The 26,926-nt window shown below is 40.0% G+C and overlaps 1 protein-coding gene across 5 annotated transcripts in view; it reads left to right on the top strand.

Annotated features, from left to right (window-relative positions):
- Nucleotides 1-26,926, top strand: part of kdm4b (lysine demethylase 4B) — a 292,435-nt gene that overhangs the window by 221,500 nt on the left and 44,009 nt on the right. For 3 of the 5 annotated variants that reach the window (XM_033046656.1, XM_033046657.1, XM_033046658.1), the window contains 5 exons: nt 5,068-5,246; nt 9,496-9,712; nt 21,452-21,528; nt 24,859-24,914; nt 26,451-26,559. In XM_033046656.1, coding sequence (XP_032902547.1) covers nt 5,068-5,246; nt 9,496-9,712; nt 21,452-21,528; nt 24,859-24,914; nt 26,451-26,559 — 638 coding nt within the window. Of the gene's footprint in view, nt 1-5,067; nt 5,247-7,605; nt 8,559-9,495; nt 9,713-21,451; nt 21,529-24,858; nt 24,915-26,450; nt 26,572-26,926 lie in introns of those variants that run through there. The other 2 variants (XM_033046659.1, XM_033046660.1) reach the window with 2 other exon arrangements.

Genomic DNA, 26,926 nt, shown 5'->3' with positions numbered 1-26,926 from the left:
AACCGGAAATTACGCACTCGGCGCCAGCTTGCCACTAACCAGAAATGGCGTCATCGGCGCCATCTTGCCACTAAGTGGAAGTCACGGAATGAGCGCCAATTTTGCAATTAAACACAGTCCTGATCTAATAAAATGTTTATTCACGCTTATCCATCCAAAAACTGTTGCAACCATTTTAAAAACCAAGACAAACAATTTTGCAAACACTTTACAACCAATACATTTTCTGAGAACATTTTTTTTTAAAGCCAAGCCAAACAATTTTGCAAATACTTTACAACTAATACATTTTCTGAGAACATTTTTTTTTAAAGCCAAGACAAACAATTTTGCAAACACTTTACAACCAACACATTTTCTGAAAACATTTTTTTAAAAGCCAAGACATAATTTTGCTAACGTTTTACAACCACATCGAGGGGACTCACCGTTGAGTAGACGTGCGTTCAGTGTTATACGCAGCTCAGAGAGCCGTGATCCTCTCGCTTCCTCCATCTCGCAGAGACTGAGTGAGGCACGACATTTCCGGGATTTATAGCCCCTCCCCCCTGCCGCCAGTGGGGGCAGCAGAGAGAATGGCGACAATTTTTAAAACATGAATAACTCTCTGATTTTTCATCGATGGGAAAAATCCTCTGGTCCAGCTCAGCGGACGGGGACTCTGAGCGAGGTGGCCAAAAATGACGGCCATAAGTGGCGGCGTTCTTTCAGAAACCATGATACAGAAAGTCAAAAAGTGGTCAAAATTTTAGTTTTAGTAATATAGATGAGAGGAATAGATATTGTGGACAGTCACAGCCTTTTTCCCAAGGTGGAAATTTCAATAATGTTAAGGTCAGAGGGGGAAATTTAACGAGATATGGGGAAACATTGCTCATATGAAGTGGTGGGTGCCTTGAAAACACTGCGTGGGGTGGTGGTGGTTGTAGATGCTATAGTGGCATTTAAGTGGCCTTTAGATAGACACATGGATACACAGGGAATGGTGTGATAAGGATCAAGTGCAGGTAAAGAGGTTGTATTTAGCTTGCCATCATGTTTGGCACAGAAATTTGGCCAGTGCTGCACTGTTCTATATTCTAAAATATACGTATAATGTTTTAAGCATCTTTGATGGCAATGGTTCTAAACAATGTTATGGATGTTATTTCATAGGCTGATATTTAATTCGCTCATGCAAACCACTGAAAAGATGGCCTTGTCTGACATGTAATGCTTCCCTTAAAACATTTAGCAATATTAGAGACAGGAAAGATCCAGAAAATTGGCTTACTTATTCAGATGAGGCAAGTTTCCTACTGTCAACTCCAGAGAATAAAGCTGTCAAGATACTAATGCTGATCTAAAGTCAAATCAAACAAGTTGCTGGCAGTTTTCCTTTGCAGGTCAGAGGCTATTGAGAGCAGGTGCATTGGATATCGCTTTAATCCTGTATTTTACTGAATTGCCTGCAGGTAAAATTAGGGTTTGGAGAAGGATGATTATGGTTTAGTTAAAATGGTTCTCAGCCATGTCATTGTGTGCTTTGGAGGCTGCAGTGTGGTCTGAGTGGAGTGCTTTAAATTCCTTTGATTGCTCTAGAGATTCATAGGCAATTCTACTTTTTGGAAATTAAAAGAGTGAGATATCTTGTACTTTTATAGTGTTTTACATCAGGAATTCCAGTCTGTACAATTAATTTAACAATTTAATCTTTCATCTGAAAGACAGCAGCTGACATGTTGGTTTGGATTTTGTGGTCAAAGATCTAAAGTGTAATTTAAAGCCACATCCAACAGATTAGAGATAGAGAATACGGTGACCAGGACACTTCTAATATTGATGAGGTTCTAAGATGGAATCCTGCCTCTTCCCGTCTTATACCTTTTCCTGCGTTAACTGGATAGATATATACAGTTATCAAAAGCACAATTTGAAATGAGCATGAAAATAAACATGATTTAAGTTTTTTGGGAATCTGGACAATAGAAGCAAGGCCATCATTTATTGGCCATTGAGGAAAGTGCTGTTAAGTCACCTCTAATGCAGTCCTTTTGGAACCTCTGCAGTTTAACAGAAAACACCATTTGTTACTAGATGGAGAATGACAACAGAGCTTTGATCTGATCTATTTTTTTTGAACTGTTTTGACTTTGTTTATTTCCTGCTGTTTAGCATGCATATGGTCTTGTGTTGCAGCTTTACCAGGGTGGCACTATATCTCTAGGTACATCTAGTGTTGCTCCTGATATTCCCTCTGCACTCATTGAATTTGGGTTGATCCAATTGCTGGATAGTAATGCTAGGCCATGAATCTTTAGATTGTGTTGATGTGCATATCTTCTGCTGCTAATAGACCGAGCATCTTATAGATATCCAATTTGGAATCTGTCCACTTGTCACAATTGTAGTGCCACATAACGCCTTTCATTGATGATAAGGTTTATATTGCAAAGGACTGTGCAGTTGTCACTTCTCTCAATGCTGTTATGGACAGATGGATTCATCTGCCATGCGGTGCTGGCTTGAAGGGTCGAATGGCCTCCTGCACCTATCTTCTATGTTTTTCTATGGCTAGATTGGTCAGAACAAGCTCAAGCAAGTTTAAAATTCATATTAGCTCCCTCACTACAGACTACAGGTCCAATGTGGCAACCATATCTCCAGAATTCAGCCAGTGGTGGGGCTGCCAAGATGGTGATGGACATCGAATACCTCTATCCATTCTGTGTCCTCCTCCTAGAGATATTCGATATTAAGGAACATTGATTCATCAATTGAGGATGGAAGGCAGGAAATAGTCAGGAGGTGGTCTTCTTACTTGTGCTTGACCAGAGATTTCTTGCGTCTGAGTTTAATGTTGAGTACTCTCACGGTGCTCCCACCCACTCTATATCACTGTGACATTTTATCTTTTACTTGACCAAGTGTGACCCGTTGGGTCCCGCTCTCCCAACGCAATATTCCATCACTCACCCGTTTCCCCAACGCAACCCGTTCCTCCAACGCAATATTCCACCACTCACCTATTGCCGCCAACTGCGCGGCTTATTTTCCCTCATCTCCCAACACTCCCTCCTCTCCTCTTCATCCTCCCTCTTCTTTCCCCTCTCCTCCTCCTCTCCCCCACTACCTAGGGAACAAATCATCCTCCACGATAATCCTCAATATGGGGGCTCCGCAAGGATGTGTTCTCAGCCCTCTTATTTACTCCTTGTACCCACGACTGTTCAGCCATGTACAAATCCAATTCAATTTTCAAATTCGCAGACGACACCGCCATTGTGGGCAGGATATCAAATAATGTTGAGACGGAATATAGGAAGGAGATCGAAACCCTCGTGAGGTTCCAGAGAGCAGTGCTGAACTACTATCTACCTCCTTGGTGACCCTCAAACTATCCTTGATCGGACTTTGCTGGTTTTACCTTGCCCTAAACGTTATTCCCATATCATGTATCTATGCACTGTAAATGGCTCAATTGTAACTATGTATTGTTTTTCTGCTTACATGATAGCACGCAACAAAAGCTTTTGACTGCACCTCGGTAAACATGACAATAAACTAAACTGAACTAGATAATTAATGCAAGAGTATGAGAGTCAGGAAGTCATGATGCAGCTTTACTAGACTTTGGTAAGGCCGCATTTGAAGTATTGCATGCATTTCTGGTTGTCCCATTACAGGAAGGATGTGGAGTTTTTGGAAAGAGTAAAGGAGAGGTTTACCAGAATCATTCCTGGATTAGAGGGTATTAGCTAGTGGGAGAGGTTAGACAGTCTCAGGATAGAAAAATCTTGAGATGAGAAAGCATAGCTTTAAGGTGAGAGGAACAAAGTTTAAAGGATATGTGCGGGACAAGTTTTTTTGCACAAAGCATTGTGGGTGTCTGGAACATGCTGCTGCAGGTGGTGGTTGAAGCAGATATACCAGTGGCATTTAGAAGACTTTTGGATATGGATATGCAGGGAATGGAGGGATATGGGTTACATGCAGGTAGATAAATGATGGCCTTGGCATCATATTCGCCACAGACATTGTGGGCTGGAAGCGTTCTTGCACTTCCACTAATCACTGTTCAATGAATTAATTACCGGGCATTGAAACAGCTTCATTCTTTATCCCTTACTCACACATCTTCTGAATGGCCCACTGTATACTTTCTCTTTTAGAGTGCCCCCAATCTCCTTGTGTTTCAGCATAGAAGGAATTCTTAGAGCAATCCTATTCCCCTCAAAGTCCTGCAAAGTATTAGCTCTCATGTTCTTGTACAATTCCCCTCTGAATGTACTGATTGATTTTCTTTCTTGTATCGTTACAGGCAGTGAGTTTCTATCCTCTGAAATTCTCTATCCAAGTCCCACTTTCCTGTCACAAGCTGTTGTGAGAAGGATCTGACTGCTCACCTGCAATAAATAATATGTAGCGAAGATATAATTAGAAAATCTGAGAGAAAATTTTAAAGAATTATTGAAATTTGAGTTACTCAGTGAATTGTAATTGGATTGCTGCCCAGCAGAACTGGAAGTTCAGTAGATAGACACAAAAATCTGGAGTAACTCAGCGGGTCAGACAGCACCTCTGGAGAAAAATAAAGGGTGGCGTTTTGGGTCGAGATCCTTCTTCAAATCAGTAGTATCAGTTCAGTAGTATCTTGTTAATGAATTGATTATTTATTTGAAGCATTTGATCAGTATCCACTTGCCTTTTATTTTTTAAAAGATGAGAAATGTTGTCTTTGGCATGATTTATTGGGCAATAGCCCAAACAGATCTGTAATCATACACGTGTAGCGACTTTCCATGTAATGCAAGCAGTGGGCAGAGGCAATGTTTCACGTGATCTAGAAACCACAGGTTTTTGTTCAAACTGTACTGTTTTTATTTGTTCCATCCACAGACTCCATGTTTGCTTTGCCATTTGGTGGCTGCAGAGAATAGTAATGCCATATTATTAAGTTTAAGCACAGCAACCAAACATATTACCTTCATTTGCTGAAAAGTAGCCAATATCATTTTTGGACTGGATACTGGCAATCATGTACATAAAGTGGTACAATTAGTATTGATTTGCAATTATCCCCCATAGAAATGCCCGTTTTCTCCAGTGAAGAAGATCAAACTGAATCAGAGGCTTGGAAGACGCCGCTCACTCACCTTTGGCAAAGTCAATCGTACAACTTTTTGGCAGAAAGGAAGTTTAATGGATCTGCTGCACTCACTGAGCCATTCTGCGCTATCTGTACGCTATTCTATCCCTACTACCAGGTAAATAACTTCTTTGCACACTTAATACTGATAATGCTGATCCGTATAATTTATTGATTATATTGGTTGTTGTATATGTTTGATCTTCATTCTTTAAAATCTGATTTTAACAAGAGATTGCAAGTGCTGGAATCTTGAGCAATAACAAACTGCGAGAGGAACTAAGTGACTCAGGCAGAATCTGTGGAGGGAAGTGGACAGTGCGAAGATGGGTCATGACCCGAAATGTCGTTTCTCCATTTCCCTACCCTCCGAGTTGCTCCAGCAGTATGTTTTTTGAACAGGAACCCTTTGCCACTTAAATGTGATTTCAGAAGATGAGAGTTGCTATGGCCTGGCTCGCAATGCTGAGTAGATGAGGAATTTGGTAGCTCTGATCTTTCCACATAATGCCAAGGAAGTACCTGTGCTTTAAAACAGAGCACAAAGGTCCCTTGTGCACAGAGACTTTCAATGGTGCTTGCATTAATTGTCAACAGAGTGGTGTATCTCCTTGGTGATAAACCACACGGTGCATGCTGCTCCAATGCAATGGGTCTCTTTGGCTTCCTTTGATTAGTTGGCTGCGAAAACATGCGCTCCGAAGACAAAATGGAAGGAATAAATATGAAAGATAAAACACCCTAAACAATATGCATTTATTCACTCAATACAAATTACATTTTTGAAATGTTATTTCAAGAATTAATATTAAATTATGCAAAGTTCAAATCTGTTTAAAATTAAGGTTCAAAATTAACATATTGTGAGATGAATACTAATTAGCCATCTAGAAGTCATTCTGGTGTTTTGGACCAAAGAAAGTACTTGTGCAGTTCAGTGAAGTAGAAATGGAGAAACTCAATTAGAGAAATGCATTGTATTGTGACCTAATTGTTTGTAATTAACCAATTATCCACATCTGTGAAAAACCATTACATTTTATAAAGATTGGCACCAAAGATTTGTCTTTACATGGGTAAATCAAAGATCATAGGGCTTAATTGAGCTTTACATAAGGCAGGCAGTAAACCTTGACGTGATTGTTTATAAGTAGCAATATGATTTGATTCGCTCTTCATGTTCCTTTTTTGACCTCTATGAAATGTGCAAAGCAGGGCATTTCAGACTCGGCTTTTCTGGAAGCAATTGAACAAGGAATATCAGTTCATGTTGGATCAACCATATTCTTCAAGGGGAAAAAAAAGCATAGTCAAAAAAATGGAGATACAAACTTAACAAAGTTGTGATGTTACTGTGTTTGAGAATTACGGGCTACATAGAGAAGTTGTTGGAATTTGGATTAGATGGGTAAAATGACTTTCCTGTCCTTGTGCTTTTCTGACAAAACAGTTTTGTGCATCAGAATCCTGACTTCAAAACCACATGCTCCACCACTGGCTGAGCTCTTACATTGTGCTGGTTGCAGGATAAAGGTTTGAGCAGCTTCCACATTCAATATCGTAAAAATGGCTGAGCCAGTTGGGATCAATAGATCAGCAGGAAAGAGGCCCTTGGGAGACCCAGCCCAGGATCTGCATAGACTATTCCAGATGTTTGGAGTCATTGCTAGTTTGAAGTCTGTGCGTGAAGATTGCCTGATGGAAATTATGCTCATGGCCAACTGAAGGACCACTGACAGCTCCAAAATCCAAGCAAATTTGGCATCCCCATTGAGAGTGGTGAATATGCCCACAACCACTCAGTCCCGTGAAGCCAGACTGAGGCTGGTGAATTAATCATAGAGGTCCACAAGAGAGCTCCGGCTATGGCTTGTAGACGGTCCAGGAATTAGACGATACTTATAGCTACTATGGGAAGGTCTGCCATGAACACTTTGGCCTCTCTTCCAGAACAGTATGCAGCACAGTTGGCTGACTTCGCTACTGTCTTCTCATTTTCCAAGATATTTGATCATCATTTTCTTATAATAATAATAATAATAAATTTTATTTTTGGGCGCCTTTCGAAAATCTCAAGGACACCTTACAGAGATTAACAAGAATAATAAAACATATAATCAGAATAAAATAAATAATAAAGACATCACCAAAACACAAATTAAAAACAGAATTCAATCCAAAGACAAAAATTCAAAAACACAATGAGAAGTGTACATTGTTGCCTTTGACCTTCATTGCTGGCAGTGCCTATCAGCGGTAATGTTCCAAGCACTAGAATACTTCTTTGCTTTTAAAATCTCTCTTGAAATATCTGGTTAAGCATTTGCTCCTCCCTCATATCTCTGCTCCTTCAGCCCAACATTCAATTTTAGTTTTCTCCAGCAAAGTAGCTTTAAAAAGAAAGTGTCTATAAATTGTTTTTGAATTGTATCTAAATTCTATTTTTTCAATGAATGCTCAATTTCTAATTTCTTAAGCAAAACCCTGTTGTGAGCACTGGCTAGAAGACAAGTACATTTTCTTGATGTCTGGGTGCTAGAAAGGAATATAACTTCACACATTAGAAAAGATAAGTTTGTTTTTACAATATATTTTTATTTATTGGCTTGAATTTTTTGATTAATAAATTCATGTAGCAAGATCTAAGCACAATTTTTTCTAAAATTGATGGAAGGCCAAATAATGTCCCCATGTTACATTTGCAACACACTTTTGATTAAAGTGAGATTGATTTTGAATTGAATTCTGTTCGACATCAAACAGAGACATATAGAATTTGACATCTTCAAGTAATTGAAAATGATCTTTAAATGTGTTTGTATAATGTCGACATGATACAATCTTATTTGAACGGGGAAAGGCGATGCAGAAGGAATATTTGAGAACAATTTGCGCAATAATATTCAGTATATTGAAATTACTATTTATTCTGGTTTTAAGATAACCAGTGAATGGAACAGGGCAGAATTGGTCAATAGATGATCAGTAGTTGACACCATTGTGGTTTAAAACTACAAATACAATGACCCTGGGTCTTACTGAACATCATGGTGTTCTCAGGCCTTTTTCTATGTAAAATGTCACCAAATGGGGATCCATGGGTGAACATCAAAGCCACATAGTGTTGGCTATGAGAACATCCATTTTCAAGTTTATCTACACACACATGTGCCATCAGGTTCAATTTCCTCTTCTGCTGGCTTTGGGGGTCCATGGTCTGTTGTAATTTCTGAACACTTTTTTCAAATATGGACACTCATAGTCCAGGATTTTATATCATCCCTATGGAATTCTTTTTGACAGAATACTTTTAATTCTATGGCATATTAGTGAAATATGTCAAGATTTCACATAACACATAACTATGCGATTAATGTATGTGTTTATGTAGACGTGTATCCCTATAAATGTTAATAAAACTCATTGTTCCTCGTCTGGGAATATGATCACTTGCACAGGTTTTGAAATTCACAATCCACTACAGGAACTGGGGTGGAATTAAAAAGGGTGTTTCAATAAAATATCCTTTAAAGAAACACGTCCATCCTTACTCTGCCTTGTTTAAATGTGATTCCAAGCTTTCGGATGCAGTTGACTCTTTACTGCCCTGTGAAATGTCTGAGCTAGTCAGCCAGATCAAGTGCATTTATGGAAGGACATCTAATCTTACCAGCTGTGGTCATATCCATCACATCAATAAATACGAAAAAATCGGGATTGCTAATATGTACACATGGGTGAAGAAGACTTAATTTAACATTTTGCCCGAAATTGGCTGATCTCCAACAAAATGCAGAATTTCCAGCTGAGCTTCCTCATTTATGAGCTGAGGTCTTGGATAATTCAGAAAACAATCATGAGGTATTGCTGTTAATTTTGTATACTTTTTTAAAGAGAATATTACCGAATGTTTTAAAGAGCCTTAAAATTTAAAAGGAAAGGAGGTTGGACGGAGCTTGGGGAAAAAAACTCACAGGGTGAATAGTGACAAAATGTGAATGGATAATATTTCCAAGTTGACTGGCAGCATGTTGTCCAGAGGGCTTGTGTTCTTTTGTTGTCACTTGAGAATAGAATAGGTCAATACAGCCAGTAGATGAATTGTAGCCTCTGAATATTATTTTATCCTTGGGCAGCTTTTCACTTACTTGTTCCTGCCTGTCAAGTTAACAGACTCCTCTGGGAGCAACAACATGGGATGTGGATAATTTGTTCTGTTCTCTTGGCCTCCGAGGTCACGAGCTGAATGTTTTTTCTTTGCCTAGGAAGATTTTAAACAAATTGCGCGTCATTGGTTGGAATTATGGTTGCAAAATTATATTGCAAATGCCCCTATTGATTCTTAAATTATGTCTTTATTTTTTAAGCCTGAAAGAGAAATTGCTCAGGGCATTTCCATAGCTGAAGGAAATTCCATCTCAGTGGTTGCCAAGGTTGGGCAAAAGACAAAGCCAATCATCCCAGAAATGTGTTTCACATCAGGTGGAGAAAACACAGAGCCTCTACCTACAAACTCGTACATCGGTGAAGATGGTACCAGCTTGCTAATTTCCTGTGCAAAATGCTGTCTACAGGTCCACGCAAGTAAGTATATAATTTGTACAAATACTATATTGTCAAAATGTAACTCCTTGAAAGTTCTCCAATCTATTAACCCATGTCGCTGAGACTATTGGACTCAATGTCATGTTTTCCAAATTATAATTCTGTCTGAATTCAAAAATTTTTATTGAAAAATGTAAACATAATGACGAAGGACCATTCAAGCATACTTAATCTCGAGTCTGTGTTTCATTCTGTTGTGGTCTTTGTCCTGTAGCAAGTTGGAAGTCTTGGTTTTGAAGAATATACAGGATGATATTGGGTTAGAGCCCTAGGAACTGAAGAAGGCTGTTCAACCTTTTGTGTCTACAGGTTTTAATTAAATCAAAGCTGTACCTTTGCTCCATGTACCTGTCATTGTTGTGTTCAATTTCGGTAAGAAAGACCTGCCCGATTTTGTTCTGAAACTTTCAATTATCTTGAGCGCCTTTAGAAGGACCAGGATAACAGATATCTCCCCTGGTGTGAAGGACTGTTTCCTAACATTATCCTGAACTTGTTAGACTCTGCTGTGTTGTTCTTGAAAACATCTTTTATTTTCTCTACCTACCCTACAAATTCTTTAATCATTGTGTTGATCACCCTTTAGTTTACAAGGAATCTAAAACTTGAGGGAGTAAAATGCTAGTCCATGAAATCTGTACCATAATTTAAGTATTTTAATCCAAGCATCATTCCAGTAATGCGCTGGTCCACTTTCTCTGGTGCCAATTTGTCCTTCTAGGGAGTATGGTATCTAGAACACATGCTATATATATAGGTTCTAACCAGGTCCTTATACGCTGAAGCATAACTTTTGCTTCAGGTGAAGGCTTTGTGTTCCATTAGCTTTATTACTTTTTATTTACCTGTGTACTAACGTTTGTAACTTCTGTGCATGAGCTCCTACATGCTAATGATCACAGTTTCTAACCTCATCATTTGGGAATGCTCTGATATATATAAGCAGTTTTAATTTATATCCAAGCTTTCCAAAGCAAGAAATTACAGACTACCTATTACGGAATTTCTGCCTTCTGTAGTGTTGTGCCTCAACCCTTGTGTATCTTCTTTTGGAACTTTGCTCCCATCTATATTAGGAATATCAGTAAGGAGATGGATTACAGAATTGGATTACTTTCCTCTGCACAGAGCCTGTTGAGAGATTTAATAGTATTCAAAGTTAGGAAAGGTTTGATTGTTTAACCACTGTTTCCAATGTTAGAAGCTCCAATAACCACAGGTTTAATGTAGTTGATGAAGGGGAATTGGGAAAATGAGAACAATTTACGACCTGAAAAGATGATGGAGGCAGATTCTGTGAAAACTCCCAAAGGGGAATTAAACCTGTATTTAAAGAGGAAAGATTTACAGGGCTTTGTGCAAGAAACAGAAAAGAAAACTAATTAGGCAGCTGAAGGAGTCTGACTAAGCTTGGTAGTATTCCATATTAAGAGATTCTGTGGGGGAAAAAGTGGGAACACCGATATTACTTCCTAAATGACAGACGATACTACTGCAGAATCATAGTGAAAGACTTGATAGGTTTTTGTGGCTTCTGCATGTTTAACGGCTTGATTTCTTTCATTATTCTGGTATTGCCTACACTGATTACAGAGCATTCTTTGAAAAATTAATATTCTGCTCTTTGTTTAGCTAAAGTATTGATTCTCAGCATTCCTCATATTTCACATGAAACATTTCCAATGTTTATCTATCTAATTTGCCAGCACCTCCATTTTCTTATTCACCCATTGATACGTATTTATTTATTCAATGCCTCGAGGATCCCATGCTTGTCGATCGACCGTTTAAGTAACTGTGGTGATTATTTCCTTTCGGAAGTGGACAGTTACGAATTCCTTACCAATGTTTCCAAAGCAGCACATTGCAAACACCATGCTTCATCAGTTGTGCATCTCATATTGACTACATGTTAACACTCCCATGTAGAATGAATGTTTCATGTATTAGAAAAGTTAGAATGTAGAAAAGATAGATATGGAATATCTATGAAGTAAAGTATACCTTTGTATTAATTTTTAAACAAAGGTAAAATATTCCTCTTATTTTTTTTAATCTCCAGATGATTGCAGTCTTTTTGTATTTGTTCATTATTTGGAATCTTGGTATCCTTGGCAAGGTCAGAATTTATTGCCCAACCCTAAAGTGGTGACCCACTTTCTTGAACTGCTGCAGTTTTGTTTAGTGCATTCGCTGTTGTGTTTTCCAAGCTAGGATGGTGTGTGACTTGGAGAGAAACCTGCGTTAGGTGTTTCCATGCAGTAGCTGCCGGTTTGGTGGTGGAGGTCATGGGTGGGAAGGTTCTGTTGAAGGCAAGTAATTGATACATTTATCAATGCTACCAACTGCGAGGCAAGTAATTGATACATTTATCAATGCTACCAACTGCAGCCACCATATGCTGTTGGTGGAGGGGAATTAATGTTCAGGGTGGTGGATAGTGTTGCTTTGTTTTAGATGCTGTCAAGCGGCTTGAGTATTGTTGAAGTTGAACTCATACAATCAACCAGAGAATATTCCCTCCACACTCCTGACGTGCCATGAATATGATGGAAAGGCCTTGGGGCATAAGGAGCTGAGTCACTCTCTGCAGGATAACAAGCTCTGACCTGCTTTCTCAGCTGCAGTATTTATGTAGCTTGTCTATTTTAGTATTTGGTCAGCGATGACCTGCACGAGGGGAAACATAAATACACAAGAGCAGAACAGACCATTTGGTGTCAGCCCTATCAGTGCCATCACTAAAGTGAGAAGAAATTAGTACAATCCTTAATTTCGATATTGTATTTTCACTCTCTCATCATTCCCTTGATGCCTTTCCTATTGAAAAATCTATATTTTCATTTTAAACATTTTTTTTACTTGCCCTCCACAGAGTGTTCCAAAGGTTCATCACGCTTTAAGTGAATAAACTTATCCTCATATCAGTAATAAATGTTCTGATTTATCCTGAGACAGTGATACCATATTTTTAGACCCCACAGTTAGTAGAAACATCGACCATACATCCAACCAGTCAGTTGTGCGTTTCAAGGAGATCTCTCACTCTTTGAAACTCAAGTGAATACAGGCCAAGGTGACCCAGCCTCTCCTCGGACAACAACCCCAGGAATCAGTCTGATGAGCCTTAATCACGCTCCCTCAGAGAAAAGGATATCCTCTCTTGGGTAAGGAGACTAAAGCTGGACATAATATTCCACATGTCCTCTCACCAAGGCACTGTCTCATTAAAGGAAGATATCTTTGTTCCTGTGGTCAAAAACTCTTGACAGTGAAGACTAACGTGCTATTTGTCTTCTTAACTGCTTGTCAAACGTACATGTTTACTTTCAGTGATTTGTACACAAGGACAGCCAAATCTGTTTGTGCATTTACATTTCCAAATCTATCTCCATTTAAATATTGCTCTGCTCAACATTTTTCCTATCAAAGTAGATAACTTCACATTTATAATGCAATTGGTTGTGTATTTGCCCACACACTGAACTTGTCTAAATCGCTTTGAATCCTCTTCACCTCCTCCTCACAATTTATCATCCCACTCATTTTTTTCTCATACAAAATTATCAATGTCTCTGGTGAATGGCTCGGGCTGGAGCACCAATCCAACTAGTCACTGCTTTCCACCCTAAAAAAGAATGTTTATTCTCTCATTCCGTTATCTTTTTATCAACTAGTTTTCGCACCATAAAACTCTATTATCCCAAACCCTATGTATTTTAATTTTTCACATGATCATCTTATATAGGACTTTATCAAAGGCTTTCTGAAAATCCAGTACACCACAAGCACCAATTTATGTCTTTGGAAAATGTAAATTAGGTTTGTCAAACATGATTTCCCTTTTATAAATCCATTTTGCCTTTGTCTTATCCCTTTGGTGGTGTTGGAGTTAATTATCAACGATAGATGGTTCAATTCTATTTTGCTGGAGATGAGCAGTGTCTGGCATACCACAAGCATGCACCAAGATCCAGACAACATTTGGGCACAGTCTGAAGAACAGCAGCAAGCATTCATAACACCTTCCATTTGATTACCATTGAGACTAGACCATATACTATAGACTTAATATAAGAAGTATATAGGAGAGGTCTCAACCCAAAACATCACATATTCCTTTTCTCCAGAGATGCTGCCTGACCCACTGAGTTACTGCATTTTGTAGATGTGAATCAGCATCTGCAGTTCCTTCTTGCACATAACAATTAATTAGTTGTAATGCATTTGACTTTCTTGTTGGGAACATGAGCAATTTTCACCTTGCTGTGCATTGTTATCTGTAGCCCCCTACACGCTATTTAATTGTTCATGAACTGCCATAAAACTAGGAACACTGAATGAAAAGTTTAACAGTAAACAACATATTTCTTATGGCATGGCAGAAACTTAGAAAGCTACTCAAGTGTCGGCAGTTTGTGCACCTTTTTATTCTGCATGCGTTCTGTCAACAATTCACCCCATAACGTGTCAGTGCACCATCATCTTCCAACATGTGGCAGAATGTGTCAAACTTTACTGTGCTTACCTAATAGCATTGCAAAGCACACAAGATTGCTAAAATGCCCATATCTTTAGCTGTACTCCAGCAGTTGTCTGCTGTGCACACTTGCTGCGAGCTCTGTTCTATCACATCTATTTGTTTAGTTACTGCAACCAAACCAGTTGTACTATTGCACTGTGAAATATGTGCTTCCATAAATGTGGCTGAAAATAATATGAACCATTGCATATCTCCATATTTGTGATGAATTTGATTTGAATTATTCTCACTTTTCTGGAGGCCATTTATTATTTGGCCTGATGGGGAGAATTACCCCAGATGACGTTCTGTTCAGCCTTTCATTGAACATGTAGCTGTAATATATAACATGTAGATGTTGCTGTAATTTCACTATTCAATTTCTTTTGCATGCAAGTTTATGTAAATCTGATAAGTGCATCTTTTAATGTAAATGACCTACTTCATTGTGAAACAGTCAAACGCGTATATAAGAAACAGAAAAAAACAAAATTGAGCCAGTATATTTTGGAAGTGAATTGTAGATCGGTCGACTTTTCGGAGAGTGGAAATGTTCACTGAATGTTTTCTCTGAATTCATATGCATTGATGAAGTTATGTTATGTATAACTTTGAAAAATCCACAAAGTTATTCAGATAAGGTTGCAGAAGGGACAAATTAACCCAGAGGCTTTAGAATCTTTGCGATCCCAAAATGCTTCATAGCTAATAACATTGTGGATGAACAGCCATGATCACAGTGAATGGCGGTGCTGGCTCGAAGGGCCGAATGGCCTACTCCTGCACCTATTGTCTATTGTCATAACATTATAACCATATAACAATTACAGCACGGAAACAGGCCATCTCGGCCCTACAAGTCCGTGCCGAACAACTTTTTTCCCTTAGTCCCACCTGCCTGCACTCATACCATAACCCTCCATTCCTTTCTCATCCATATGCCTATCCAATTTATTTTTAAATGATACCAACGAACCTGCCTCCACCACTTCCACTGGAAGCTCATTCCACACCGCTACCACTCTCTGAGTAAAGAAGTTCCCCCTCATGTTACCCCTAAACTTCTGTCCCTTAATTCTGAAGTCATGTCCTCTTGTTTGAAACTTCCCTATTCTCAAAGGGAAAAGCTTGTCCACATCAACTCTGTCTATCCCTCTCATCATTTTAAAGACCTCTATCAAGTCCCCCCTTAACCTTCTGCGCTCCAGAGAATAAAGACCTAACTTATTCAACCTTTCTCTGTAACTTAGTTGTTGAAACCCAGGCAACATTCTAGTAAATCTCCTCTGTACTCTCTCTATTTTGTTGACATCCTTCCTATAATTGGGCGACCAAAATTGTACACCATACTCCAGATTTGGTCTCACCAATGCCTTGTACAATTTTAACATTACATCCCAGCTTCTATACTCAATGCTCTGATTTATAAAGGCTAGCATACCAAAAGCTTTCTTTACCACCCTATCTATATGAGATTCCACCTTCAAGGAACTATGCACGGTTATTCCCAGATCTCTCTGTTCAACTGTATTCTTCAATTCCCTACCATTTACCATGTACGTCCTATTTTGATTTGTCCTGCCAAGGTGTAGCACCTCACATTTATCAGCATTAAACTCCATCTGCCATCTCAAAGCCCATTCTTCCAAATGGCCTAAATCACTCTGTAGACTTTGGAAATCCTCTTCATTATCCACAACACCCCCTATCTTGGTATCATCTGCATACTTACTAATCCAATTTACCATACCTTCATCCAGATCATTGATGTACATGACAAACAACAAAGGACCCAACACAGATCCCTGAGGCACCCCACTAGTCACCTGCCTCCAACCCGACAAACAGCCATCCACCATTACCCTCTGGCTTCTCCCATTCAGCCACTGTTGAATCCATCTTGCTACTCCTGCATTTATACCCAACAGTTGAACCTTCTTAACCAACCTTCCATGAGGAACCTTGTCAAAGGCCTTACTAAAGTCCATATAGACAACATCCACTGCTTTACCCTCGTCAATTTCCCTAGTAACCTCTTCAAAAAATTCAAGAAGATTAGTCAAACATGACCTTCCAGGCACAAATCCATGTTGACTGTTCCTAATCAGACCCTGTTTATCCAGATGCTTATATATATTATCTCTAAGTATCTTTTCCATTAATTTGCCCACCACTGAAGTCAAACTAACAGGTCTATAATTGCTAGGTTTACTCTTAGAACCCTTTTTAAACAATGGAACAACATGCGCAGTACGCCAATCCTCGGGGACTATTCCCGTTTCTAATGACATTTGAAATATTTCTGTCATTATTAAATTAGTTGTGCCGATTAAATAGACCAAAACAAAAGGTTTCACAAATAGTAAATTAGATAAGAGACTTGGATTTTTGATAATGAGATGAATCCTAATCAGGGCACCAGTTTCTAAACAAGCAGACACATTTAATGTCTTAGCCGAAAATATGGTGTTTCTGACATTGCTGCAATCCTTCAGATCTCCCCCTTCCAGTCATTCTAACCTCCCAAACACCTTGGTGTCTGATCCATTCTCAACGAGTCTATGACAGTGACCCAGGAAAAGTGTTATCATTCTATAAGCGAGTTGGGTATTCTGACTGCATGCCCAGGTCATAGGTCACACGCGATAAACATTCTCAGCAGCTGTGCTGCTGCATGTATACAGACTTGAATTTCATCCGTAGTCAAGATCGAACCCTGGTCTGCGGCGCTGCAAGCGCTGTTGAATTGCTACTGGACCATCCCCGTCCCTTCCTGAGTGTCCCATCCCTATCCGGAGGCGGCTGGAGATGTCCGGGGTGACCCTGGCCTGATGGGACGCCGGCCGGGAGCAGTGGAGTTAGCACTTCTTCTCCGCGCTGGCTGGGCCGCCACTGCTCCGGTTTGGTGTCCCGTCAGTCCAGGGCTGTCGGTTACCCGGCGGGACAGGCAGAGTTGAGCTGGAGTTAGTGCTTCTTCTCCGCGCTGGCTGTAAGCCTGGGCTGCCACTGCGTTAGGCCGGTGTCCCGTCAGTCCAGGGCTGTTGGTTAACCTAGCGGGACAGGCAGAGTTACAAAAGACAATAGGTGCAGGAGTAGGCCATTCTGCCCTTCGAGCCAGCACTGCCATTCAATGTGACCATGGCTGATCATCCACAATCAGTATCCCGTTCCTGCCTTCTCCCTATATCCCCTGACACCGCTCTCTTTAAGAGCCCTATCTAGCTCTCTCTTGAAAGTATCCAAACCGGCCACCACCGCCCTCTGAGGTAGAGAATTCCACAGATTCACAACTCTCTGTGTGAAAAAGTGTTTCCTCTTCTCCGTTCTAAATGGCTTACCCCTTATTCTTAAACTGTGGCCCCTGGTTCTGGACTCCCCCCAACATCGGGAATATGTTTCCTGCCTCTAGCATGTCCAAACTCTTAATAATCTTATATGTTTCAATAAGATCCCCCCTCATCCATCTAAATTCCAGAGTATACAAGCCCAGCCGCTCCATTCTCTCAGCATATGACAGTCCAGCCATCCCGGGAATTAACCTTGTGAACCAATGCTGCACTCCCTCAATAGCAAGAATGACCTTCCTCAAATTTGGAGACCAAAACTGCACATAATACTCCAGGTGTGGTCTCACTAGGGCCCTGTACAAATGCAGGAGGATCTCTTTGCTCCTATACTCAACTCTTGTTATGAAGGCCAATATGCCATTCGCTTTCTTCACTGCCTGCTGTACCTGCATGCTTACTTTCATTGACGGATGAAAAAGGACCCCCAGTTCCCATTGTACTTCCTCTTTTCCCAACTTGAAACCATTTAGATAGTAAATCCTGTTTTTGCTACCAAAATTGATAACCTCACATTTATCCACATTAAACTGCATCTGCCATGCATCTGCCCACTCACTCAACCTGTCCAAGTCACCCTGCATTCTCCTAGCATCCTCCTCACAGTTCACACTGCCACCCAGCTTTGTGTCATCTGCCAATTGGCTAATGTTACTTTGAATCCCTTCATCTGAATCATAAATAGCTCCGGTCCCAGCACCGAGCCTTGGGGCGCCCCACTAGTCACTGCCTGCCATTCTGAAAGGGACCCATTGATCACTACTCTTTGTTTCCTGTCTGCCAACCAATTTTCTATCCAAGTCAGCACTCTATCCTCAACACCATGTGCCCTAATTTTGCCCACTAATCTCATTTATGGGACCTTATCAAATGCTTTCTGAAAGTCCAGATACACTACATCCACTGGCTCTCCCTTGTCCATTTTCCTGGTTACATCCTCAAAAAATTCCAGAAGATTAGCCAAGCATGATTTCCCCTTCGTAAATCCATGCTGAGCTGAGTTGAGCTGGAGTTAGTGCTTCTTCTCCACGCTGGCTGTAAGTCTCGGCCGCCACTGCACCGGGCCGGTGTCCCATCAGTCCAGGGTCACCCCGGACATCTCCGGCTGCCCCCGGACAGGGATGGGACACTCAGGAGGGGACGGGGACGGTCTAGTAGCAATTCAACAGCGCTGGAGACCCGAGTTCGATCCTGACCACGGATGAAAAGCAGGTTTGTATACATACAGCAGCACAGCTGCCGAGAATGTTTATTGCGAGTGACCTTTGACAAATCCCATGATTCCTTGCGTTTTCGGAATACCAAACTTGCTTATTAAGTTATCTGTTGGCCAGTCTATATTTTTAGGAGTATACTTGCACATTAGCTCCATCTACAATCCAATCGCTAAATAAAAATTTCAGACTGCAGATGTACTGAATTTACATTCAAGAAATTGAATTTTTCTTTGTGTTTGACTGAGAAAGGCCAGAAGTAAAATTATTTATTAAAACTCAAGTAGAATGTCACAGTATAAATTGAATTCAATCCAATAGAAAACAGACTGGATATAAATTTGCACCCACGTTTGAACTTATCCTTGCAATAGCAGATGTCTATAAGCCCATATATTTCCTGTTCCTTACAAGGTGCCTAAGACAATTGTTGAGATTAATTATTTGGGAATATGTTGTGGTAGCGATGAGCAAAGCTATTTTTCTGGTGTTCAGATTTAAAAATAGTTGTTTGAATGGTGAATTTCAAATATTGATTGCAGCCTTATAAATAAAAATACTGAGCTGGAAATCATCTCTTGGTGTGGGGGACGAGGCAATAAAATGATGTTAGTCCTGTTTTGTTATGCCAATGAAAACTGGTTAAATTAAAATAATAACTTCAGTCCCGTTTGTAAAATATTTATGCTGAGATCCTCAGACAAAATAATTTTCTTTTGAGAATTGAGTTTAACCTAAATCAGTGAAGTGACAGTTCATACCTAATGAACAACAACATAAAACCTATGGAATGGAGGAGGATATGTTGTGAACCTTGTGGCAAATATGTTTCAGTCTGGCTTAATCAGTCTACACATTAATTTGTGTTAGTTATTGTGAAGAAGCTTTAATGCTCTAATAATTAGAAGAGCCTGCAGTCAGAATGTGAATGGTAAAAGTCTGATCCTGAATTTATGGACACAAGGTAGCTTTGAAGTGTCTCCACTGTACATTTATTTGGCATCGATCGAGTTCTTTTATGCTTTGCATTATCCCCCAAAACAAATTAGTTCTTCACTTCTGCTGGTCATTTACTGCTTTCTCATTTGATGAAGGAAATCACACAAGAACTGAAAAACCACTTTCAATGAGCCAATGATTGCTTTTTATTGTTTTACCTACACAAAGACTCATTGTACCATGATTAAGCTGTATTGCTGAAACACTCTTACATTGAATTTCATGTACTGGGCTTTCTTATGGCAGGGATTCGGATTACTCAAAAATAGCACACTTGCCCATTGGGTCCTACCTTGTCATAAAATAACTGTACAGAAAATTGATTTAAAATAAAAGTTTACCATTGTTTTTCTGTTGTCTGGCAAAAGGCAGCAATTTAGATGATCACGACCATACTTCATAATTGTTTCAGTTATGTTTTCATGACTAGTAGTTCTCATAGAAACATAGAAAACATAGAAAATAGGTGCAGGAGTAGGCCATTCGGCCCTTCAATCCAGCACTGCCATTCAATATGATCACGGCTGATCATCCAAAATAAGTACCCCGTTCCCGATTTTCCCCCATATCCCTTGATTCCATTAGCCCTAAGAGCTAAAGCATCTTGAAAACATCCAGTGAATTGGCCTACACTGCCTTCTGTGGCAGAGAATTCCACAGATTCACAACTCTGGGTGAAACACTTCTCGTGCTTCATATTTATTTGTAACTGCTAATTTTGGAGAATTGTTTCAGCTTTGCAGTAAAACATAATTCCACACTCACCATAGAAACATAGAAAATAGGTGCAAGAGCAGGCCATTCGGTCCTTCGAGCTAGTACCGCCATTCAATATGATTATGGCTGATCATCTAAAATCAGTACTCTATTCCGGCGTTTTCTACATTTCCCTTGATTCCCTTAGCCCTACGAGCTAAATTTAACTCTCTCTTGAAAACATCCAGTGAATTGGCATCCATTGCCTTCTGTGGCAGAGAATTCCCCAGATTCACAACTCTCTGGGTGAAGAAGCTTTTCCTCATCTCAGTCCTAAATGGCCTCCCCCTTATTCTGAAACCGTGACCCCTGGTTCTGGACTCCCCCAACATCGGGAACATTTTTCCTGCATCTACCCTGTCCAATCCTCTAAGAATTTTGGATGTTTTTATAAGATCCCTTCTCATCCTTCTAAATTCTAGTGAATAAAAACCCAGTGGACCCATTCGTCAGTCCCGCCATCCCGGGTATTAACCTGGTGAATCTATGCTGCACTCCTTCAATAGCAATAATGTCCCTCCTCAAATTAGGAGACCAAAATTGCACACAATACTCCAGGTGCGGTCTCACCAGGGCCCTGTACAACTGCAGTAGGACGTCCTCGCTCCTAAACTCAACTCCTCTCGCAATGAAGGCCATTGGCTTTCTTCATTGCCTGCTGTACCTTACTTTTAGTGACTGATGTACAAGCTCACCCAGGTCTCGTTGCACCTCCCCTTCTCCTAATTTGACACCATTCAGTTAATAATCTGCCATTCAGATAATAATCATACTGAGGGAAATGGGGATTAATGATTAATATTTAGGAATAATTAAGGCACTGACCTTAGGGGAGGCGAGCATGTTTGTTAACATTACCAACGAGCTGATTTGCTCTTTACAGGTTGTTATGGTATTCGACCAGATTTAGTCAAAGACGGCTGGACCTGCTCACGATGTACAGCTAATGCTTGGACAGCGGTGAGTGCTCCATGCAATATTCTACACAAATATTTTGAACTAATCGAGATCCAGCATCTGAATTCTGAATTGCTAAAGCCAAGTTATCTTGATTGTTGGGATTGTGGTACAAGCAGTGAGAGAAATTAATGAACTGTTTCAATTAAACGTGGTTTTGAAAGTTTTGTGCTTTGCCTTACCATTTAGAAATAGAATGGTGACAATTCTTCCCCAAACAGCTAATTGGTGGACAGCGTTCACATCCTCCTGCTGTTACATCCAGTGTAATACCTGTCAGAAATTCAATTTTTGTGCAATATTAGCTCATCTTTCGCGGAGTAAGTAAAGAGAGGCTCCAATTAGCCTAGACGCTCCCGGGAGCGTCTAGGTTAAAAAACATTTCATTTTCTCTTGATTACTATTGGTAACATTTGGAAAGCCATCGTGGGTGGACATTCGGTGGTGAAAGGAATAAATTCAGCTTTAGTTCCGTCAATGGATGCCACTGAAATAAGGAATACGGATAATAAATAACTAGAACTTTGCCACAGGATATTTTATTTGTTGAGGATTTATTTCTAGAAACGGTTTTAAGTAGTGATGCCTGCAGTTGGTAAACTTTTGTGGAAGTGAAGCCTTTGTGGCGAGCTTTCACAGAAATTGCTGGTCTTTTAAACATGCTTTTGAGCCAGCAATGGCCTTTAAAACAAGTCAATTGTGATATTGTCCACAGTAGATACCTGACACTGACAAGTCTTTGAAACACTATGATCTTTTTGAACCTTACTGTAGAAAATTCCCCCCCAGAGGAAAGATGGACAACAAATAGAAATGTATGTCATAAAGTTCCCTGCACTGCTTCAGGATCTGACAGTATGAGAATAAACAAAGGGAAAGTAGTGGACTGAAACATGTGAGGGGAAGGACGCTGAGTATGTGGTTAATGTCCAAGCAGTCCATGGACAGATGATACATTTGTTGAGAATCAAGCATGTCATTGATTCCATTTTAAGTTATTAATGTCAGCTTCACATGTGAAGGGTTTGTCAATGAATTATGTAATATATTTTTCATTGGATTTGTTTGGGAAGCTCTTGTCAGGAATTGTGCAGAAGTGTTGGCATTACAACAATTGAGCCCATTTAGTGAATTTTTATATCATAGCAATCTCTGAGACACTCTGAGACACTCAATCATGAACCACATTGAAGCATCACACTGTCTGTGATCAATGTGCTTATGGATCTTGGGGGTCAAGTCCATACCTCACTGAAAGTGGCAACACAGGTATAGAGAGTGGTAAAGAAGGCTTATGGTGTGCTGCTTTCATCGGTCGAAGCATTACATATAGGAGTCAGGAAGTCACGTTGCAGATTTATCGGACTTTGATTAGGCTGCATTTGGAGTATTATGTGCAGTTCTGAATGTCTTATCACTAGAAAAGAAAGCAAATGCAATGCTAGCATTTATTTCAAGAGGGCTTGTATACAAAAACAGGGATGTAATGTTGAGGTTCTATAAGGTGCTGGTAAGGCTGCATTGGAATATTGTGAGCAATTTTGGGCACCATATCTATGGAAAGATATGCTGGCTCTGCAGAGGGTTCAGAGGAGGTTTACAAGAATGATCCCAGGAATGAGTAGGTTAACCCATTATGAACGTTTGTCAGCACTGGCCCTTTACTCGCTGGATTTAGAAGAAGGAGGGGAAACCTCATTGAAACATACAGAATAGTGAAAGGCTTGGATAGAGTGGATGTGGAGAGGATGTTTTCACTAGTGGGAGTGTCTAGAACTAGAGGTCATAGCCTCAGAATTAAAGGACGTTCTTTTTGGAAGGAGATGAGGAGAAATTTAATTAGTCAGAGGGTGGTAGAATTCTTTGCCGCAGAAGTCAGTGGAGACCAAGAAGTCAGTGGATATTTTTGAGGCAGAGATAGATAGATTCTTGATTTGTACAGGTATCAGGCGGTATGGGGAGAAGGCAGGAGAATGGAGTTAGGAGGGAAAGATAGATCAGCCATGATTGAATGGCGGAGTAGACTTGATGGGCTGAATGGACTAATCCTACTCCAATTCCTTGTGACCTATTACAGAAGGTAGGTGGAGGCTTTGAAGAGGCGCAGAAGAGGTTTACTAGAATGCTGTCTGGAATAAAGAGTATTAACTGCAAGAATAGGTTGGACAAACATTGATTGTATTCTCTGGAGTGTTGAAAGCTAAGGGGTGACCTGATAGAAGTTTATAAAATTATGTGAGGCATAGATAGGGTAGATGATCAGAACGTTTTTCCTCGCACAGATTCTGGTTACAGCCAGAATAACATCCCTCAACCTGTACCCTCTGACTTCTATGGGTAAGCCAGATCTGAATCCAAAGTGTAAAATCACAATGGATCCCATGGATTTTAATCTACCAGATCAGCCTACCATGAGGAACATGTCAAATGCCTTAAATAGGGGATGACTATAAATGTTTATTTTTAAACATAAATAACTGCAATTATGTTTGCTTTTGATTATAATATGATCAGTTTATTGGAAAATTGATTATTGTTCCTTAACAATGTATGATTTCTGTTAACACTATTGACATGCTACATTTCGTGACAATAGGAACTGTAAATGCTGGTTTATTAAGAGAAATGGAGACAAATCCAGGTGGGGCACAGGGATAAAAGGGGAATAAAAGGGGTTGGTTGTTTGTTGGCTATTTACCCCAAATTGGATAAATCAGTGTTCCTGCTGTTAGGTTGTAAGCTACCAAGTGGAATATGAGGTGAGGTTACTCGAGTTTTATGTGTGACCTCACTCTGGCAATGAAGGAGGCCCAGGACAGAAAAGTCAGAATGGGAAGGGGAGATAAAATAGTTAGCAAACCTATCACATCCCAATGACATGGGTTTGTAGGCTAATTGGCCTCTGTAAATTGCCCCTAGTGTGTAGGGAGTGGATGAGAAAGTGGGATGACATAGAACTAGTGTGAACGGGTGATCGATGGTTGGCACAGACTCGATGGGCCGAGTTTCGAAGCTGTTTCTCCAAACTCTAAACTGCAATGTCAATACAGGACTCTGGGTTACTGGACTTGTAACTTAACCATTCTGCCAACACCATATGTTTCGGCATATCTTTGTGCCTGTCTAGTGGCCTGTGGGAATGGCTTTCACAGTATGGTTTCACATTTCATGTGGTTATTACAAGAACTGAAATTAAAAATAATTAAAATTTTAATTCAAAATGGAAACAGTTAGTTTTTTTAGATTCAGTCTAATTGTGATTGTTTAGGTGGAAATCTTTTTGATAGTTTTTTAATTTTCTGTTTAACTTTTGTATTTTATTCCTCGATTCAGGCTTGCTGTTTGTGCAACTTACAAGGTGGGGCACTGAAAAGTACTACTGACAAAAGGTAAAGGAAGCATATTTTAAAAAAGCATTTGAAATTACTCGCAAGTTTTCATAATCCACATATCGTTAAGGCGTTGCTAAATAGAGCATTCCCTTGTCAATGGATAGCAAGATCCAGAAGTATATTGTGTCTGGATAAGAATATTAGGTTGTCTAAAAAGCCGAGCTTAAGCAGTATTGTTACTGAAACCATTGCTATTTGTAGTGAGAACAGGGATACTGGTTTTGCAAAAATATTTAATCTTATTTCGCATTACTATTATGAATCAGTCTAATAGTGATTCAGGATACAATTGCCTTAACTGTGATGTGACACATAGCTGTTCATTATAGGGAATATTAGCCTGATGGTGGTGAATTTGTGGAATTCATGGCTGTGGAGGTTATTGGGAATTTTTAGTAAGGGCATCAAAGGTAACTGGGAGAAGGCTGGAGAATGGAGTTGAGCGGAAAAAATAAACCAACCATGACCGAATGGCAGAGTAGTCTTGATGGGCTGAATGGCCTAGTTCTGCACCAATGTTGTCTGGTTTTATGTCATCCCAATCTGGAGAGGTTCCTTATGTTGATGGTGTGCAACAGCCCAGAGAACATTTTGCACAACTTAATGTTTTTTCTTGCATGAGGCCAAAGGTATAGTGTGCAATTGACAAACGTTGCATGCTACAACCCCTGTCTCAAGGTGCGAGTCCACCCACGAGTGATCCCGAGTTTAAAACAAATCAAACTCGTGGTAATCACGTAGAATTAACGTAGCGGGAACTTCGGAACTCGTAACGCTAACGGCAGGTACTCGGGAAACTTGTTAACTCATGAAAATCTTTCAACACGATGAAAGATTTCCACAAGTCAAATTTACTATTGAAGTAAAAATGTTGAACTTTTAAACTCGTTGTAAGAACGTAGTAGCCCGTGAGTTTACCGTAGTGACTCGTGAGTCTACCGTGGACATTCTTTAACTCAGCGGGACAGGCAGCATCTCTGGAGAGAAGGAATGGGTGACGGGATGACATTTCCAAAATTCTGCTGCGTCTTTGTGTTACTCCAGCACTGTGTGTTCACTTTTTGTCAACCAGCATCTGCCCAGCAATGGGAAACGTCATCCCGTCACCCATTCCTTATCTCCAGAGATGCTGCCTGTCCCGCTGTTAAAGAATGCCCATCCGGGGGTGTTTCTCACCTACTTACAGTGGTTGACCGTTTTACGCGGTGGCCGGAGGCCATCCCGCTCACGGACACTTCAACCCAGTCGTGCGCTCGTGCCCTTGTGGCAACTTGGAACCCTTTGACGGTGGGGAGGTTAGTATCCGTGATAGATGGGGCATATCTACCACATTTAGTAATTTCTTTTGTTCGAATGACTATGGAGTCGAATTACTATAGCAACTTTGGGATTAGTGTTTGTAGGTGAAACCCAGTGTAATGAAAGTGAATGCATTTAATATCACTATTGCTCTCAATGGAAATGTAAAGACAAATTGTAGTTAGATCCAAAGTGTCTGTGAGCAACATTTAATAATTGCATTTGTCTGTTTAGGTGGGTCCATGTGATCTGTGCAATAGCCGTTCCTGAGGTGAGATTTTTGAACGTGTTGGAGCGAAATCCAGTTGATGTGTCTGGGATTCCAGAGCAAAGGCGGAAATTGGTAGGTGTTTAATGGATCATTATTAATTTGGTTATCTTGACCTTGATCCTCATGGTTTATCGAAGTAAAGAAAACGTAACTTAAAAATATAGAGAGCATGCATGCCTTAAATCAAGTTCAAGTAAGTTTATTGTCATGTTCAAGTAAATCTCCAGTAATGCAGAATCTGAGGGTCTTTGTGTCATACCAGAAGATTTTCTGGACTATTGGATGCTTCTCCTACTACAATTGGCCCAACACAAGCAATAAACTCTTTTTACTTGGGTTAAAAATTCAGCATTAATGTCATTGAATGGAATTGAAAGAAAATACAGCATCATGTTATGTCTTCATGCAGCACTCACATACTTGAAACTATTGTGAAAGG

This window comes from Amblyraja radiata, chromosome 29 (genome assembly GCF_010909765.2).
Source record: "Amblyraja radiata isolate CabotCenter1 chromosome 29, sAmbRad1.1.pri, whole genome shotgun sequence".
Classification (NCBI taxonomy): domain Eukaryota; kingdom Metazoa; phylum Chordata; class Chondrichthyes; order Rajiformes; family Rajidae; genus Amblyraja; species Amblyraja radiata.
Note: the sequence above shows the minus strand (reverse complement) of the source record. Positions and strands in the feature narration are given on the sequence as shown.